The sequence below is a fragment of the Castor canadensis genome, chromosome 13, assembly GCF_047511655.1.
Source record: "Castor canadensis chromosome 13, mCasCan1.hap1v2, whole genome shotgun sequence".
NCBI lineage: Eukaryota > Metazoa > Chordata > Mammalia > Rodentia > Castoridae > Castor > Castor canadensis.
This window is the reverse complement of record NC_133398.1, coordinates 32,868,556-32,886,730: the sequence shown is the minus strand read 5'-3', so window position 1 is coordinate 32,886,730 and position 18,175 is coordinate 32,868,556. Positions and strand designations below refer to the sequence as shown.

Here is an 18,175-nt window from a genome sequence, read left to right as displayed (position 1 = left end):
ATCTCTATCTTCCACCCCACACAACTTAGAGACTGCCCCAAATAACCTCAAACTCACCATATCAAAAAGTTAATTCCTTAGTTCCACTCTTTGTGTTGTCTATCTCACTTGACAGCACCAAACAAAGCCAGAAACTTTCTCATCTTCTATTGCCCTTATTCTTGTCCAATGTCCCAATATGACACTAATGGCTAGTGACTGAACCTCCAAAAATTTTATGGAAAGAAAAAAACAAGGTTGTGGCTGCTATAGGTTGTTCCAACAGTCCTTTGGCTATAAGAAGACAAGTAGAAATATGTGCTAAACAAGCTTTTATCTATTTGGACACAGGTATAAAGTTTCCTTATACTATGAAGTATATATATTTTAGAATTTTGTCATTTGTTTTATAACCAAGTAAAATATCTTCCCAAAAATTTAATCAGTCTACTGACTTACAGAAATATACTACAAAATAACTCAACAAAAACTGGAAATGTGACTCAGTGGTAAAGTGCTTGCCTGACATGCACAAGGCCCTGAGTTAAATCCCCAGTACCACCAAAACAAAAAAACCTTGGCGAGAGAAAAAGAAAGGAAAAATAACAGAATTTCACCTGAATCTGTAAGATCTCAGTTCTTCTGATTTTACTGAAAAACTTCAGTAACAAAGTCCAACTGGAAAGATAAAACCCCTCTGCTGATACAATGTATAAACTGCCTTAAACAGAATCTCTGTTCGTCTCTAAAAAACCCAGCACCACCAAAACAAAAAAACCTCAGCAAGAGAAAAAGGAAAAATAACAACTTTACCTGAATCTGTAAGATCTCAGCTCTTCTTTCTGATAGATTTTACTGAAAAACTTCAGTAACAAAGTCCGAACTGGAAGAATAAGACCCCTCTGCTGATACAATGTATAAACTGCCTTAAGCAGAATCTCTATAGCCTCTAAAAAGACAGGAAAAAATTCTTTTACATATGAATCAAAAATGTTTCCTCAACCTCCCTAAATTCCTCTAAATGCACAGAAGTATTTTTATTTTGTACCTATAGCAAAGCAGGTCTCAGCTACAAACTGATAATCATCATCAAGGTTCTAAAGCAATAGCATGATTAACACAAGTCAAACATACCAGAAGTTACAGTGTAAGTTTTCTTAAGGAACAAACTTAAGAATGACAAAAACCAAAATATTAGAAAGGTGAATTAGATGGGAATCAAACAGAAAAGCTTTGAATTTGAAAAGAATTAGTAATAATTCCAAAAATTCAGGAATAACTTAACCTCAAGCTAGAAGACAGGTGGAGACAAGGAGGATTCATTCTATACTGATAAGAGGAAAAATTCCTCAATCTCCAGTCAGACTAGCTCAGAAGAGGGTAGAAGTCTTAATCAATTTGCCTCAGAGTGGGCCTACCCCAAGAAAGGGATATTCTGAGTCATAAATAACTTCAGTGCTCAAGCAGATGGTGCTTTATAAATCCTTAGGCTAGCTATCTGGTATGGCTTGACTGTAATTAATGTAACTACATGGCATGATGTAAGCTACCATTTCAAAGACAGAGGAATAGTATGCATAAGAGCTCCTTATAAATAAGGACAAAACAGCATCACCTACCTCTGTTTGACTGTATCTGGATTAACCTCCAAGATACTCCAAGCAATCTGTTCAGCTGCTTACTGTTTAGCCTAGTACCATCTTCAAGAGTCTCTGTTACAAATTTCCTTATCATTTCTATCCAACTGGAATCTTTCTGCAAAGTTGAGGCATTTGCCAGGGAGACCATGATATCAGACAGTGTTAGATTCAGTAAGAGATGATCTACGTTACTGGAGAAAATCGTGCAATGCTTGATGCTAAAAAGAAACAAACACACACACATCTATAAAGTGTTATATCTACCATGCCTATTCATTCAATTTTAAAAAAGCCTTTCAACGGATAAAAAAAACCTTCCTCCAAGATTTATAAATTGTTAAGACAAGTGTGCAGACAAGATTTAGGCCGTAATTCTGTAAATGAGCTATTCATTATATGTCAAGGTTATTAAGAAAACCTGACTTGAGAGTATATATGACTCAATTCATTAAACTGTTATCTACACAGAAGGCAAATGCGTGAGATTCTTAGAAGACTCGAAAAACTTAATGAAAAGCCTGAAAACCCTAAAGTACTAGATTTTTTAAAAAGCAAGTAACTTCATTTGGATGTACAACACAGTACATCTTGGCTTTACTTCTAACTAATTATGTGACTTAAAAGAATCACTAATTTCTCCTGGTCTTAATTTCCTCATGTATGAAATAAGGAGACTGATTCAGGTAAGCAATGGTCTGAAATGACTTAACTTTGTAATTTACATATTAAAATAGGTTTATTTACTCTAGCCATATAAAACTCTTCTTTCAAAGCTTGAAAGCCATTTCAAAATACCTCAAAATATTTTAATAAAAATAAAATTTGCAACTTAGGGCATACTCACTTCAGACTATTCAACAATAGAGCTTATTTCATGTTCAGAAAAATGTACAGTTGACTAGAATCATAAATATCTCAAACTAACCAGTTTTAGAGGAAAGACATTAGGCTTGAGTAAAGATACAGTAATAAAGAATCACACATACACTCATAGAAAAAGGAAAAATACTGTATGATTCCACTTACATGCAACACCTAAAGTGAACAGATTCAGACAAAAGTTGAGGGAGTAGTATGGCAGTTATTTATTGAGTACAGAGCTTCAGTTTTAGGTAACAAAAGAGGAAGATGGATGGTGGTAACAGCTGCATAATAAGGTAAAAGTACTTATTGACACAGTACACTTAAAAAGTAGTTTAAATGGTTAATGTTATGCTTATACATTTTACCACAATTACAGCATTTGTAATGCTGTATTTCAACCTGAAGTATGGGTATTAGGCTAAAAATACACTGGAGATACATAAATAAGTGTGAAGACATTAGCCTAACTGACTTGTGTTGCCCTCAAGCTATTTGCTAAGTCAAGAAACTTACTTACAGAAGAACAAGAACAACAACATATAGTCTCAAGAAGAATAAATTAGTTACATGAGCAATCTACCTTTGCTAAAAAAATCCCACAATTTCATCATCTTAATCTTCTCATCAAGTAAACTCCTCCTTTTTTCCTGTTGTATCTTGGCACAATTATGACTTCATCAGGGTAGTCTTCCCTAGAACCCTCCCTGATGAAAGATCAGGACCAGTTCCTTATTATATACTCTTATATTACCCTAACTCTTCCTTCATTTTATTTATTACAGTGAGTCATGGATTTAAAAAAACAAATAAATAAGTCTCCCTCATTAGATAAATTCCACAAGAACTAGTACTCTACCTTGTTTATCACTAAATGCTCAGCACCTATTATATTTAACACCGTGCAAATTAAAATGTATTAAAAAATCTGTTGCGTACTCTCATACACTTAGATCATTTACTTACACTTAATGGTCCATTAAATTCTAAGCATACTTAGTATTATCTAATCTTATTTTGATGAAAATTATACATTGAACCACCTACCACAAAAAATACACATACAATTCTAAATGATTTAAAGAGTACCAAGACTTTCTGGAGCTTACACATACTCCAGATCATAATTTTCACAATAAGAAAATTGTATTGAGGGGGGAGGATATCACAATCTTGCTCAAGAAATGCTCTCTCTGACCCTGCCCCCTTTAACTGCAGAACTCCCTAAGTTAATCTTCCTAAAAACACTTTGACTCAATCAAAAAAAGTTCTCAATGACAAAAGAATCAAAGCCAAAAGAAAAACTAACTCCAGAGACAAGAAATTATTTACAACATCACATCAAGGCCAGTAATGAGTAGAACCAACTTAACCAAGTCCATGCTCCCCATCCTCAGTGTAGCACTAGTTTTCCTATATGCTGTATCCTCCTGTCAGTACAGTCTACCATCCCTTGCATTTCTGCCTACTGTAATCATATTATGTTCAAATCTAATACTTTTTAATACTACTTCAAATAACACTCTTTGTCTGGTTATCCAGACAAGAAATGTGTTTCTTTCTACGAAGTGTGTAGTACTTAATTACAGTTTTAATCATACTTATATACTGCATGTATTACATAAGTAAATTCACTTCTCCTGCCAGTTAATGAGCTATTCCCAGCTTCCAACTCACCCTCTGCACTTTACTTTGTGTTCCTGGGACTGGAACTCTGTAAGTCACATTTATCTGAATTTATAGCTAGCTGCCTGTTAGGCTCTACCAATAAAATGGTGTAAAGAAACTAGAAAGCTGCAGTAGATAGGATCCTGTTTCCTTTCTAACTGTTTTTGCCTCCTATTGCTGGCAGTGTCACCCAGCAACTCTTCCACAGGCTATTAGCAGTTTTTTCTTGCAGCTACCATGATTCCAGTTTCTAGTTTTTCTGACACAGAACTAGCCATCACCAGACCCCCAACACCAGCACCAGCCAATTAGAATTTCCTTGTTGAGTTCTGGGTCCCGCCTGATAGGGTCTTCTCCTCTGGGTCAAAAAATGAGTACCAGGTGAGCAGCACCCCTTTCTCAGAGGTCAGCTTTGGCTCCCTTCCTCCAGGCTTCTCGCCTTCTTTTTCTCTCAGTTTTACCAACAGTAGTTACTTCCTACACTTGCTACCTCCATAACAACTTACTGTTTCTTTATGTCTTTTTAATTTAATACTTAAGTAACAATTATTTAAACTCTTAAAAAATCACTTAGTATGGTTTTTATCTCCTGACTGGATGTCGCTACACTTGATTACAATGTAGATGAAATCATTAGAAAAACAAAGAATATACCTCAAGATATATCATTATCTCTATCATAGTACCTTATATATAGTAAGCAATCAAAACAAATATTTAGTGAATAAATGAAAAACTCACATCCTTGTAACAGCTTCTTGCTTTTGAGCATATCCCTTAAACATGCTCAAAGAGCCTCAATGTTTCTCCAGCTAGTCTCTTCCCTTTGACATATGTGGGAAAGACTTTTAAGTTCACTTGAGATAGACTTAAGTGTTTGCTCATTGGGGCAACTATAATTTTATTGTTCTAGCTTGTACCAGAGCTTGTCAAGTTTGATTATGGAACTTGTCCTCACATTTATTATTATTTTATTATTATTATTATTATTTATAATTCATTTAAAATGAAGTAGACATTTTAAATACTTTCCAAGATTATTCTATTTTTTAAACTCTATCTTCTTATGTATTATCCACTCTTTCTGGTTTTTTTTCCTTCTTTCAGACAGTGACAATAGTTTCATTTCCTGTTTCCTTATGTATAAATGAGAGCATTTCTACTAGATTACCTTAAAGATACTCAGCGATTCAATAATTACACAGTGCTTTACCTAAATAAGCCGCCCTCACCAACTTTTATTAAATTCTTATTTATGTAATGAATATATCTAACACAAAATACAGACTTTTGGAGGAGAAAAACTGTGCCCTAAGGCTTAAAGTAACTTGTTTAAGATCAGCTATGCTATTGCTACTTTTAATTTCACAAAATGTATATACAAACATAGTATATCCTCCCAGCATAGAATGCTTCAGATTAAGGTTATTCTCTAATAATATCAAGTTATATAGCTTTTCGGGGCTACACAATGGAAAATAATCACAATACCTTTTATGTGTCTCTTTCCTTCGGTTCTTGGTTATTTCTTTCAAGGCATATGGAAAATGACTCATAAAATGGTGTTTGAAATCAATAAGGTAATTCTTTCGAAGCCATGACTCCTATTGAAAAAAAAATTAAGATTAGAAGATTTATGAGGAAAAGCATAAAATAAGCAATAAAATTTTAAGCAGGAATTTTACAAGTTGTCTTATTCAATTATTAATCTTCCATCACAATATTCCTTCTGCCAGTGAAATAATATATAAATTTTAAAGTGAGAATGAACTCTTTATCCATTTTTATCCACAGATCCCTTTGATGCTTAATAATTTTTTTTCTTGCACTTGTCTGCTATTTAAGAGAGAAAGAGTAAATGAGATTTAAAATAATTCTGAATTTATACTAATCATCATAAAATACACAAGAAAATGTTCTATTTCATTTTCTATTTATACTGTAACTCTATTCTCCAAGAATTCTATTATTTCTCATTAAAGATAGTCAACACTTTCAATGCTTTACGATACTGGCGAGTTTACCAGTACTCCTACTGGTAATAGTAGTATCGTCTTGCTAATTCCAGATTGACAAACTGATTTCCTTTTATCCAGGGCAATCAACCATCCCATTCTGCCAACAACTGAGGAGTTTACTAAGAAGCAAAACTTAAGACAGTAAAACAGCTTGTTCACTCTAGAGCTCAGTTGTTCCTGCTTAGTATCTTTTACTGGGTTTTTCTCTTCATCCTGACTTCCAAATGTTTGGACTTACCCAATTATCAAAAGCTAGAATATTTCTGCCCAAGCTCCAATTCTAAATACAAAAGTATACTTGACATCTTCCCCTAGACTTGCAACAGGCACCTTGAAAACTAACGTTGAGTAAAACCAAATTCTCCCTGCTAGTAAGTCACCTTGGATCATAACACAGGCATTATCCTGACTCCTCTTTCCACTATGCACACCAGCACTACTGCTGGCTTTATGTGAATCCAACTACGTCTATCATCCTACTCCAAGCCACCATCATCTTGTACCTGAATCAACTAGTCTCCCTGATTCTCCTCTTGCCCCAAATGTCAACTCTCCATAGAAACAGGATCTTTTAAAACATAAATCATGCTTCAAAATGATACATGAAAAACAACAGGGACTGGGTACGGATATAGGGGTAGGGCAGGACTGGTCATCTTTTGTATGATGGTTGCTAAAAGTAATAGTGCACACAGAAGAGTTCGTTACTTTTTTTTTTTTTTTTGTAAATTTAACACATTAAAAGTTACATAAACATAATATGGGTCCTCTGACCAAATCTTCAATCAATGTCTTTTCACCACACTTAGGTTAAAATCCAAAGTCCTTACCAGGGACCAGAAAGTCCCACATGATCTGCCACTATCATTCTTTTTCTCCCTCATCTTCCACCATCCTCCCAGTAAGTACCTCAAAGTACCTTAAACAGGTCTTCATGCAATTCCTCAAGTATGTCCATCTTGTTCTCACCTAAGTGACTTTGTACTTGCTGTTTCTGTGCCTAAATGTTCTTGCTACAGATCTCTTCAACAAGACTTGATCGTCTACTACATTCAATTACCTTCAAATATCACGTATCCACAGAGCACATCCTGACAGCCTATCACTGTATTTTCACTCCTCACCTGTTTCCCCACATCCTCTCTACATTCTCTATCCATCTTTATTTCTATAATTAATATTATGTATTTGTTTACTGTCTATCAACTCCACCAGAAGATAAGCACCATGAGAATGAGCACTTATTAATGATGCTTATCTTTGCATCCCCAGAGCCAGGAACACCACAGGAGTATTCAGAAGACCTATCTGTTCTATATTAAACACAAGTCATCACTAGTCACATGTAGCTACTGAGCACTTAAAACATGGCTAGAGCCTCTAATCCTAGCGACGCAAGAGGCAGAGATCAGGAAGGTCACATGGTTCAAAACCAGCCCAGGCAAATAGTTAAAGAGACCCTATGTAAAAAACACCCATCGCAAAAAAGGGCTGGTGGAGTTCAAGCCCCAGGACCACAAAAGAAAAGAAAAAGAACATGGCTAGAGTTAATCCCCAGCACTGCAGGGGGGAAAAATGGCTACTGTAACTGAGCAACTGACTTTTAAATGGTAATTAACTTAAGTAGCCCTATGTATAGAAGACCAACATATTTTTGAGTAAATTTTGCAAAAAAAAGCAGCACAACTACATCTGACTGTTTGCAAATTCAAACATCTCATGGAAAAGGACAACAGCAATAGGCCATATAAAGAAAAATTAGCAAGTAAGCCATTAAAATACAAATCTAAAACACAAGAAAATTTTATAGTAAATTATAATGCAGACCCTGACATTATTAATACATGGTCCTAAAATCCAAAGTAAAATGAAAAGTTAATGTTAAATTATATTTTCATTTTTAAAACTAGAAATATATCAAAGAATGTGTCCTTAAAAAAGCACTTGAGTCAGGTGCAGTGGCTGACATGCGTAATTCCAGCAACTCAGGAGGCAGAGATTGGTGAAACTACAGTTCAAGGCTAGCCTGGGAAAAGTTAGTGAGCCCATGTCCACACACAAGCCAGGTGCAGTGGGTACATGCCTCTAATCTCATCTACCAGAAGGCATAGGCAGGAGGATGGTGGTCTGAGGGTGGTTCCAGGAAAAAACACGAGCTCCTATCTGAAAAACAACCTAAAGCAAAAAAGGGTTAGCTCATGAGATATACTGCTTGCCTAGCAAGTGGGAAGTCTAGAGTTGAAACCCAGTACTGCAAAAAAAAAGAAAATTAAGTAAAATTTCTCAGCTGTGCTGCAAATAATACCAAACTAAATGCAGGAAGCAGCATCAACACTTAAAAGTAAGCAGTCAGTGGTCCTAAGATTATACCTAATCCAATGTCAATCTGTTAACAAGAAAATCTATAGACTTTCTCAGGGAAAAGTTACAATTCAGTCTGTGGTCTGCAACGTTTGTTCAAAGTCCAAGGAATTCTTTCATTTCTTCTAAAGATTCAGCTCTTATGGAGGTCACCTATACACCTAATATCTATTATTTTTGGGGGTTTCTGATGGTGCTAGGGTTTGAACTCAGGGCCTCACACTTGCTATGCAGGTGCGCCTACCACTTGAGCCACTCCACCAGCCTTTTTTGTGTTGGTTTTTTTCAAGATAGAGGTTCGCCAACTTTTTGTCTTGGGCTGGCTTCAAACGTGAGCCACCACTGCCAAATCCCAATATCCTCCTATTGGGTCTACATGTGAAGATGAATGGTGGGAATGGTAAGAAAATAAATGTCATTGTGTACAGCTAATATACACTTTTATACTTCTGTGACTAAGATAACAGATTTTGTTGTTTTTCTGGCAGCAGTGGGGTGTGAACTCAGGGCCTCACGCTTGCTAGGTATGCACTCTTACTGCTTATGGTGGCAGCTCAGCCAGCCATAAGATAAGTTTTAACCAATTATTAGTTCATCCAGAGGCACCTGCACACCCATGTTTATTGCAGCACTATTTACAATAGCTAAGTTATGGAAACAGCCAAGATGCCCCACCACTGACGAATGGATCAAGAAAATGTGGTATCTATACACAATGGAATTCTATGCAGCCATGAAGAAGAACGAAATGTTATCATTCGCTGGTAAATGGATGGAATTGGAGAATATCATTCTGAGTGAGATTAGCCTGGCCCAAAAGACCAAAAATTATTATGTTCTCCCTCATATGAGGGAGAATGTCCTCATATGAGGACATTAGATCAAGAGCAAACACAACAAGGGGAATGGACTTTGAGCACATGATAAAAGCGAGAGCACACAAGGGAGATGTGAGGATAGGTAAGACACCTAAAAAATTAGCTAGCATTTGCTGCCCTCAACACAGCAACTAAACTAAAGCAGATACCTTAAAAGTAACTGAGGCCAATATGAGAAGGGGACCACGAACTAGAAAAAAGGTTAGATCAAGAAGAATTAACCTAGAAGGTAACACACATGCACAGGAAATTAATGTGAGTCAACTCCCTGTATAGGTATCCTTATCTCAACTAGCAAAAACCCTAGTTCCTATTATTGTTTATACTCTCTCTTCAACAAAATTAGAGATAAAGGCAAAATAGTTTCTGCCAGGTATTGAGGGAGTGGGGGGGAGAGGGAGGGGGCGGAATGGGTGGTAAGGGAGGGGTTGGGGGCAGGGGGAAGAAATGACCCAAGCATTGTATGCACATATGAATAATAAAACAATAAAAATTTTAAAAAGTCAAATTATTAGTTCAACATAACAATTCTATGAAGGTAAATAAAGTAGAATTACAGAGTTCTACCAATGGATGCTTTTAAATATTATTCTTGGGCTGGGGATATAGTTTAGTGGTAGACCTAAGGCCCTGGGTGTACATATGTGTACATACATATGTATATATGTTATGTGTGTACACAATATTCCTGTACAAATTAATTACTCCTGTCATTTCAGTTTTATACAGTATCTCAACTTCGTATTCTGATCTCTAACAGTCTAGGGTCCTCTATACATGGTAACTCAAGTTAATGAAATGCTAACAGACATAGCTATGATAGAATATAAAAACAGTCCTAAACCATACTATTTTAACTATCTATAAAACTAAAGCAGTTCTTTGTCAGTGTTATCTGAATGGCAGATGGCCCTAAACTAACACACAATTAATGAATCTACATATTTTGTACTTTGGTCCCACTATACTATCTAAACACAAATACTACCAGTAAGACCTAACAAAAGTTTACTGGTATTCATATGTAACTAAATACCAAAGAAGCTTGGAATTTTTATTTCTTAGTTCTCTAAAAATGAAGGAAAGACTAGAACTCAGAGTCATTAGTTTCATTCTTTCTTAATCCTTCAGAGGAAAACACAGATGCTTCTGAAATTACCAAGTTATATTCTGATAAAGCAATCTCAAGTCAAAAATGCATTTAATACACATTATCTACCAAACACCAAACCTCAGCCTAGCCTGTCCTACACATGCTCAGTTGGGCAAATGATCTAACACAAAGCCTATTTTATAATAAAGTGCTGAATATCTCATATAATTTATTCAATACTGTAATAAAAGTGAACAGAATCATCATAAAGGTAAAGTCCTCTACCATTCTGATGTATAAAAAAATTAAAGTAGAATCATCCTAAGTCACAGACCTGCCTGCAAATAAATTCAAGACCATAAATTACACTTTTCTAAGAAGCTGTATACATTACTGCTGTTGCTAACCTACATCACAAATTAATTGCCATATGGGAAACAATCTTTGCTTTCTCAGTATCACAAACTATACCCTCTAATCCGGATTAATTTTGTTGCCCATGTGTGCAGTGAATCCTAAGACAGAAAGGCCCAAAAGTGTAATCAAAACAATGCCATCCTATTTGAAAAATCAATTCAAAAACCATCCCTGCAGATAAATAATGATCGAACAGCTCTTAAATGCCTTAATATAATTCCATGTTTTTCAAACTTACCTAATACTATTTATCCTTAGTTTTATCTTATGTAGAATGCTCCCTGACTCTTCCTAAGCTTTAGCTTGAAATAAAAAACTAAAAAGAAAACAAATGTGTCCTCTCAATTTTTTATGTTTATAGGCACCTTTAAGGATTCACAACTGTCTAGTCAGATTCTGTAGAACAGATGCTTCAACCTTTAAAGTACTGCTCCAGCAGCTTCCCTTAAAGTGTCCTATCATATTAATTTAGCACCAATTTAATCTCATAGTTTGTTCTTCCTCAACTGCACAATAAACGTATAACATACACCATCCACTACATTCACTATGAGGTTTTCAGTTTGGTCCTTTTCTGCTAGGCTTGGCACCATGGCAAACTAAAATAAGCAAGTTTTTAAATCCTACTAAGAGACCTTCAGGATGTTCCTGTATGATCAATCTGCCATCCACAGTACATTTTAACCGTCTGTGAACAATGCCTAATAAAAACAAATAGAGCTGGACACCAGTGGTTCCCATTTGTAATCCTTGCTACGCCAGAGGTGAAGATCTGGAGATTCACAGTTTCAGGCCAGCCAGAGCAAAGAGTTCACGAGACCTCCATCTCAAAAATACTCGGAGCAAAAAGGGTTGGAGGCAAGGCTCAAGTGGTACAGTGCATGCCTAGCAAACGTGAAGCCCTGAGTTTAAACTTCAGTATGGCTCCCCACCACCAAAAAAAAGTAATAATCAAGCAAACAGTGCATTTCACTAAAAAAAAAATCTTTTCAGATAACCTCACAAAACTATTTTGTGGTTTTGTGCAAAACAAAGAAACAAGTTTACAGCTAAACCTTGGTATTCTCTGGAAAATGAATGATGAATTCATAGCAACAGCTAATCTCTAGTCTTCCCATTTATGATGGAAAGCATTACTAATAAAATAACAACCAATTAGTTCTCACCAGCTTATGGGTTTCATCGTGTTGTTTAGAAAGTTTCCACAGAAGGGAAATAATATTAAGGACTTGCTGCATAACCTGAAGAGGTTCTCGTTCTATACCATTTCCAACAGAAGCAACTAGTTGTGGAGGCACAGCTTCAATCCAGCATTCAATTAGCAATGGAATTATTATTTCGATAAATCCTTTCAGGTTTTCAGTAGATGACAGGCCTTCATCCACAGTGCCTAGTCCTCCAACCGGGTACCTGATAAGGAAAGGTAAGAATAAAAACAAATTTAATGGTTAAAAAATATGTGCCAACACTTCATTTAATCTTAAATAAAAAATACTAGTAAAATGAAGCACAATGAACTGATAATTACATTGATCAAGACTAATAAGAAAAATGAAATTCTAAGATGACAAAGCCAACAGAGGTGATATATTAAGTTTTATTTCTCATTAGGCTTTGTGACAAATGAATAAACAAATATATTTTCAAATGACTCCTCCCATCAGGAGTCATCATATCCAATCATGAGTTACTATATGAAAACTATGAAAGACAACTGCTTGCCTCCCCACCATTAGCAATGGTCAGCAGTTAGAATTCAATATAGGAAAACTGAGTGTGGACATAACTGAAATCCTTCTTACCGTAGCCTGAACTGTGAACTGACATTTGGCTGTGAACCCCCATTTTCATAAACCTGGATGTGTTGCTGGTCGTTGGCATGTTCCTTCCAGTTGATAAAAATGGAGTTGCTAGTGGCATGGGGATTTTCTTTCTGTTCCTGAAGTCCTTCACTTTCTCTCAACCTACTGGATCCATCTGCCAAGGCCTGAAGGAATTTACCGAGTCTCACTAAGACTTTCAGCCTCCATTGCTGAGAAGTGAGTCTCCGATTAGGATTTACAGAAAGTATCCAGGACTGGGATCTGTCTCTATTTACCAGTCCTTTGGACAGCTGCTGATGAGAAATAAGTTCTACAAAATTCTTAAGCAATATACTGCTACGGCCAGTAATGAGAGCTGGGTATTGTTCCAACAGAATATCCAAAACTTTTAAAGAGTCCTCCTGAATTCCTTCAGTAATGTGAGTCATGGCACTAGAGAGATGGGCACTTACCAAAGGAAAAAATGGAGAAATTTGTTCAGCTCGTATTTTGGGGGCCAGGAATTGAAGAAGTTGAACTGCTGCTAAGCGTACATTAGCATCTTTATCTGTAAACACAGCAGTCACTTCACTTAATATGTTTGAAAGGTGTGCATCAATTATAAATGGGTACTGAGAAAAAAGGTCTTTAAGTCCAAGAAGAGCACTTTGTTTAACCCCAGCATTATAGTGATGCATCTGTGACAGGAGATCCTATAAATAAAATACAGATTTTAGGTATAAACACATATCATTTTCAAATAAACATGCTAAATAATAAACACGTATCATTTTCAAATAAACATGCTAGGTTAATAAACTGACACTTCTTGTGAAAGCACATCAGTAAGTAATTTTCAAATGTTCTTAGCTTTAAGATCAGAAACATTGTTTTGTCTTTAAAAAATGTTTAACTTTATAAAAACAATTTTCAATAGGAATTTTTTTATATTAAACTGCATACAAGCTTAGGTATTTTGATTTAAAATGACAGCAACTGACATCATTTATTGCACACCTACTATGACCAAACATTATGGCAGATGCACTTACATACTAATTTAACAGACCCTTCCTGCTTATTTTAAGTGGTTTTTCACAAAGGCTATGCCCATTTGACAATTTTGTTCATGAAACAATTTATATGTTTGAAAAAACATAACTTCAAATACATTTCATTATTATTTAACCTTTAGAGCTTAAACAGCTAGAAAATGCATACCTTCACAAAGACTTGTACACAAAGGTTCATAACAGCATTATTCATAAAAACCAAAAAATGGTAACAACCCAAATATCCATGAGTGGTCAACAAAATATGACATAGCTATGCAATGTAGTATGGTTTGACAATAAAAAGGAATAAAGTATGTTATGAAAATGGCTACATCACGGATGAACCTCAAATATATTATGCTATGTGAAAGATCAGTAACAAAGGACAAATCTATAGACATAGAAAGATTAGTAGAGGTTGCCTAGGGCTAGGAGAAAGGAATGGGGTGTGACTTTCAATGGGTTTCTTTCTGAAGAGATAAAAAAGCTTTATTAGATTATATAGTCTGTAACTCCATAAATACTATAAAAACCACTGAATTGGATGCTTTTGGATGGGTGAATTTTATTTTGTGTAAATTATACCTCAAAAAAGCTGTTAAAAATTTTTAAGCAAAATTACTGCTCAAACTACAATGACTTTAAGCACCCCTAACCTAAAAATCCAAAATCCATAATGCTCCTACACTCTGAAACTTTTTGATTATCCTAACACGTGGAAAATTCCACACCTAACCTCATGTGATGCACAGCAAACACAGTCAAAACGCAAACACACTTAAAATACTGTACAAAATTACTTTCAGGTTATGTGAATTAGATGTATATGAAACAAATTAATTTCATGTTTAGACTTGAGTCTCATCCCCAAGATATCTCATAGTGTATAAGTAAATATTCCAAAATCTGAAAAATTCTGTAATCAAAAACACTTCTGATCACAAGCATTTTGGAGAAGGGATTCTAATGAGCCTATGTTATATGTTATGGGTTCAAAAGTGAGTAAAACAGGAACTTATCTTACTCAGCTAGAAAAACAGCTGGAAAACTGCTGAGCAACTTCAAGGTCAGGCATGGAGTTACACACCTGTAATCTCAGCACCTTGGTAGGTTGAGGCAGGAAGATTCCTGCATATAAGTCCATCCTAGACTGCATAATAAATTCAAGGCCAGCCTAAGCTACATAGCAAGACAGTCTCATTTTAAAAAATTTGAACTTACAGAGTGGTCCAAGAGGTAGCTAACCTATAGCAAAGCATGAGGCCCTGAGGTCAAACCCCAATAATTGCCAAAAAAAATAAAATGAAATGACATACTAAAAGCAAGAGTTAAAAGCTAAGAATTATTTCTAAATGATATATATTAAATCATCAAATAATTATACTAACCAGGAAGAAATCACTTAGATAGCAAACCTTTCTGGAAAAAGTCAGAAAGACATAGTTGCAAGATCAGATGAACAGGGTAACAGATGACCCCCAAACATCACCTATCAATATAACGATATGACCCTAGGCAAATCACTTCCTCTAAGAATTAAAATGACTTTTCACAAAAATATATTCTGCGTGATTTCAAAGATAATATTATTTTACCAAAATAAGGTTTATGATTTACCTTTATATTAAGTTTTCTATTGTTTGTTGGAAGTATTCTATCTTCTTTGAGTTGTTCAGGCAGATGTATAGTCTTCGTTTTAAAGTTTGTAGCAGTAGCATTTTCTAACTTGGGCTTCTTTTTACCAACTTTTAGTTTTACTTTTTGAAAATCATCTTGGCGTTTCCTTTTTTTGGTCATGTTTGAGTGCTGCATAAAAAGAAATATTAAAACAATAAAGACAAAGATAAGCAATAAAGAATTAAAAAAGATATTTTCCAACATTTACATTATTCTAAGATAACCAAGAATCACAGCCAATAGTAATTATGTCAAAGAATCAAAAATATCAGATGGAAAATACCCTTAAGAAGTGCAAAAGAAAAAAAAAATAATTTAGTTAAGAAATAGTGTAAAGAAGAGTCCTTAACTGTAAAGCAGCAGTCTTGACCCTGGCTTTGCAAGGCTTTCTGAGCTGTGGAACATTTTGTGAGACATGCTAAATGAAAACTTTCTAATGGGGCATCATTGGCTCACACCTGTAATCCTAGCTACTCAGGAGGCAGAGATCAAGAGGATCACAGTTCCAAGCTAGCCCAGGGAAATAGTTTGTAAGACCCTATCCTGAAAATACCCAACACAAAGAAGGGCTGGCAGAGTGGCTAGTAGTGGAGCGCCTGCCTAGTAAGAATGATGCCCTAAGTTCAAACCTCATTCCCCCCACCCAAAAAAAAAAAGAAAGAAAGAAAGAAAGAAAACCATCTGGAATGGTTTCTTTGTGTGTAGGAAAGTAACACAGCCTTGCTAGAGATGTATCTTGTATCTGCTGGGAAGTTCTTGGCTCTAGGGAGGCCTCCCAGGAATTTTTTGCAAAACAAAGTTTGAAAATGAATGTTATTATTTAATGCAGCTGATAATAATTAGGAAAAGTTTCATGAAACTAAGCTAGAAAACAGGCAAGATTCAATATGCAGCAAAGAGAGTACCCAGCATTTCATGAGCAAGGAAAACAGGTAAAGTTCATAAACAAGGGAAAAGCCTGGTATGGACAGAAGTGAAGACACTAGCATTGTGAACATCAGGCAAAGTTTAGACTAGATACAAAAAATATATATAAAAAGAAATATAATGAGACCAGGCAAAGTGGCTCACACCTGTAATCCTAGCCACTGAGAATGAAGACATCAGGAGGATCACTTGGCCAAGATCCCACCTCAACCAACAACTGGGCATGGTAGGGTATACTTGTCATCCAGATCTGCCCATGCATAAAGCAAGACCCTATTTCAAAATAACCAATGCAAAAAAGGGCTGGCAGAGCAGCTCAAATGGTAGAGCACCTGCCTAGCAAGCATATGGCCTTCAGTTCAACCCCCAGTAATGCAGGGGGGCGAGGGGGGAGTAACAAAGGGACAAGGAACAAAGATTAGCTAGTCTACTAGTACAATAAATAACTCAGGCATAACCATCCCACATCCAAATCTTACTATTTACAAAATCTTTGATGTGTGTACCTTCTACCAGTTTCTAAGCAAGTCCTTCATTTGTAACCTAGACTATTCAACAGCTTCCCCACTGGTATTCCTACTTTGTCTGTAGTGCCTACTTTTTTGCGTGGGGGGGTACTAGGATTTGAACTCAGAGCCTCATGCTTGCTAGGAGGGCACTCTATACCACTTGAGCCACTCTTCAGCCCTGTAGTGTCCACTGGCCGCAACCAGCAAATAGCTATTTCTAAACATGTATCTGGGATATGTCCCAGCTATATAGGATGCTGATGCAGAAGGATGGACTGAACCCAGGAGTTAGGCCAGCCTGCACAACATAACAAAATTCATTACAAAAAAAAGAAAAAAAAAAAAAAGCTAATTCTAGAGCCAGACTGATTCTTATCCAAACTCTGCCACTTTCCAGCTGTACTTACCACTTGTGCCTCAGTTTCTGTCTACAAGGGAGGGACAGAAAGAAAGAATAATACGTACTTCATACAGTCCTTTTGAGACAGGTTAAATGAGTAAATGAATGTATACTTGTAACTCAAAACTCTGCTTCACACAGTTTTGTTATATGTGCTAAAAGCACAAACGTGGAAGTGTCCCTATCAAGCAGATTAGCTGCAATGCGCACATCAGCATTCAAACCTTACAAAGCCATGTTAAGGGTGTGAGTCAGAAAGGTTTTTAGCTCAGCCCTTTATCAAGGAGGTGAAGAATTCATTAGGACTGAGCTCTGCAAAACTGGCCTGTTACACATAGTGGAATTAAAGTGAGGACTGAAAGACCATGTGGTAAAATGGCTAGTCTTATTTCATTTATCCCAATTCCAAATTTTCATTCCACCTACAGCTCTACTTATCCTAGTCCAAAAGGGGTGGGTGGGGGTGAGGGGTATAAGAAAAAAAGGCTTAAAAAAAAAAAAAAAAGACCTTCATACCCATCCAACCTCTTTTAATAAAAAAATGGTTTTCACTGATTAAGCAAGCACTTTGAAAGCTCTCCCTACAGTTTTAGCACTACCTGTTTGCAAAGATGAAAGAAAATGGAACAGAACATTGAGAAAAACTAACCCTGTTAACACGCCCCCCCCTCACTCCCAATCCTCTGGGCTCTTCGGCGTTCACCTACCTACGTGGTGGGTCTCCAACGTACAGTCTACTTACTGTCCAGCTGCCATGTTACCCAACCTTTTGTACCAGTCCAGTTCGTTCTGAAGTTTCCCCTTCATTAGGAAAATGAGAGCTAATTGCCCTTCACTAACTTTTAAATCTGGAAAGATTACACTTACACAACATAAAGAACATTTTTATG

The 18,175-nt window shown here is 36.0% G+C and overlaps 1 protein-coding gene across 4 annotated transcripts in view; it reads right to left on the bottom strand.

Moving 5' to 3' along the window:
• The window catches only part of Tex10 (testis expressed 10), a 51,035-nt gene that overhangs the window by 31,809 nt on the left and 1,051 nt on the right, over positions 1-18,175 (bottom strand). For all 4 annotated transcript variants that reach the window (XR_012440367.1, XR_012440366.1, XM_074051380.1 and 1 more), the window contains exons 2-7: positions 15,390-15,578; positions 12,718-13,430; positions 12,082-12,325; positions 5,640-5,752; positions 1,599-1,837; positions 793-928 (exon numbers count right to left, since the gene is read on the bottom strand). Coding sequence is in view for 2 of the 4 variants with exons in the window: in XM_074051380.1 (XP_073907481.1) it covers positions 793-928; positions 1,599-1,837; positions 5,640-5,752; positions 12,082-12,325; positions 12,718-13,430; positions 15,390-15,569 (1,625 nt within the window). In the remaining 2 variants the exon portion in view is untranslated. The remainder of the gene's footprint in view (positions 1-792; positions 929-1,598; positions 1,838-5,639; positions 5,753-12,081; positions 12,326-12,717; positions 13,431-15,389; positions 15,579-18,175) is intronic.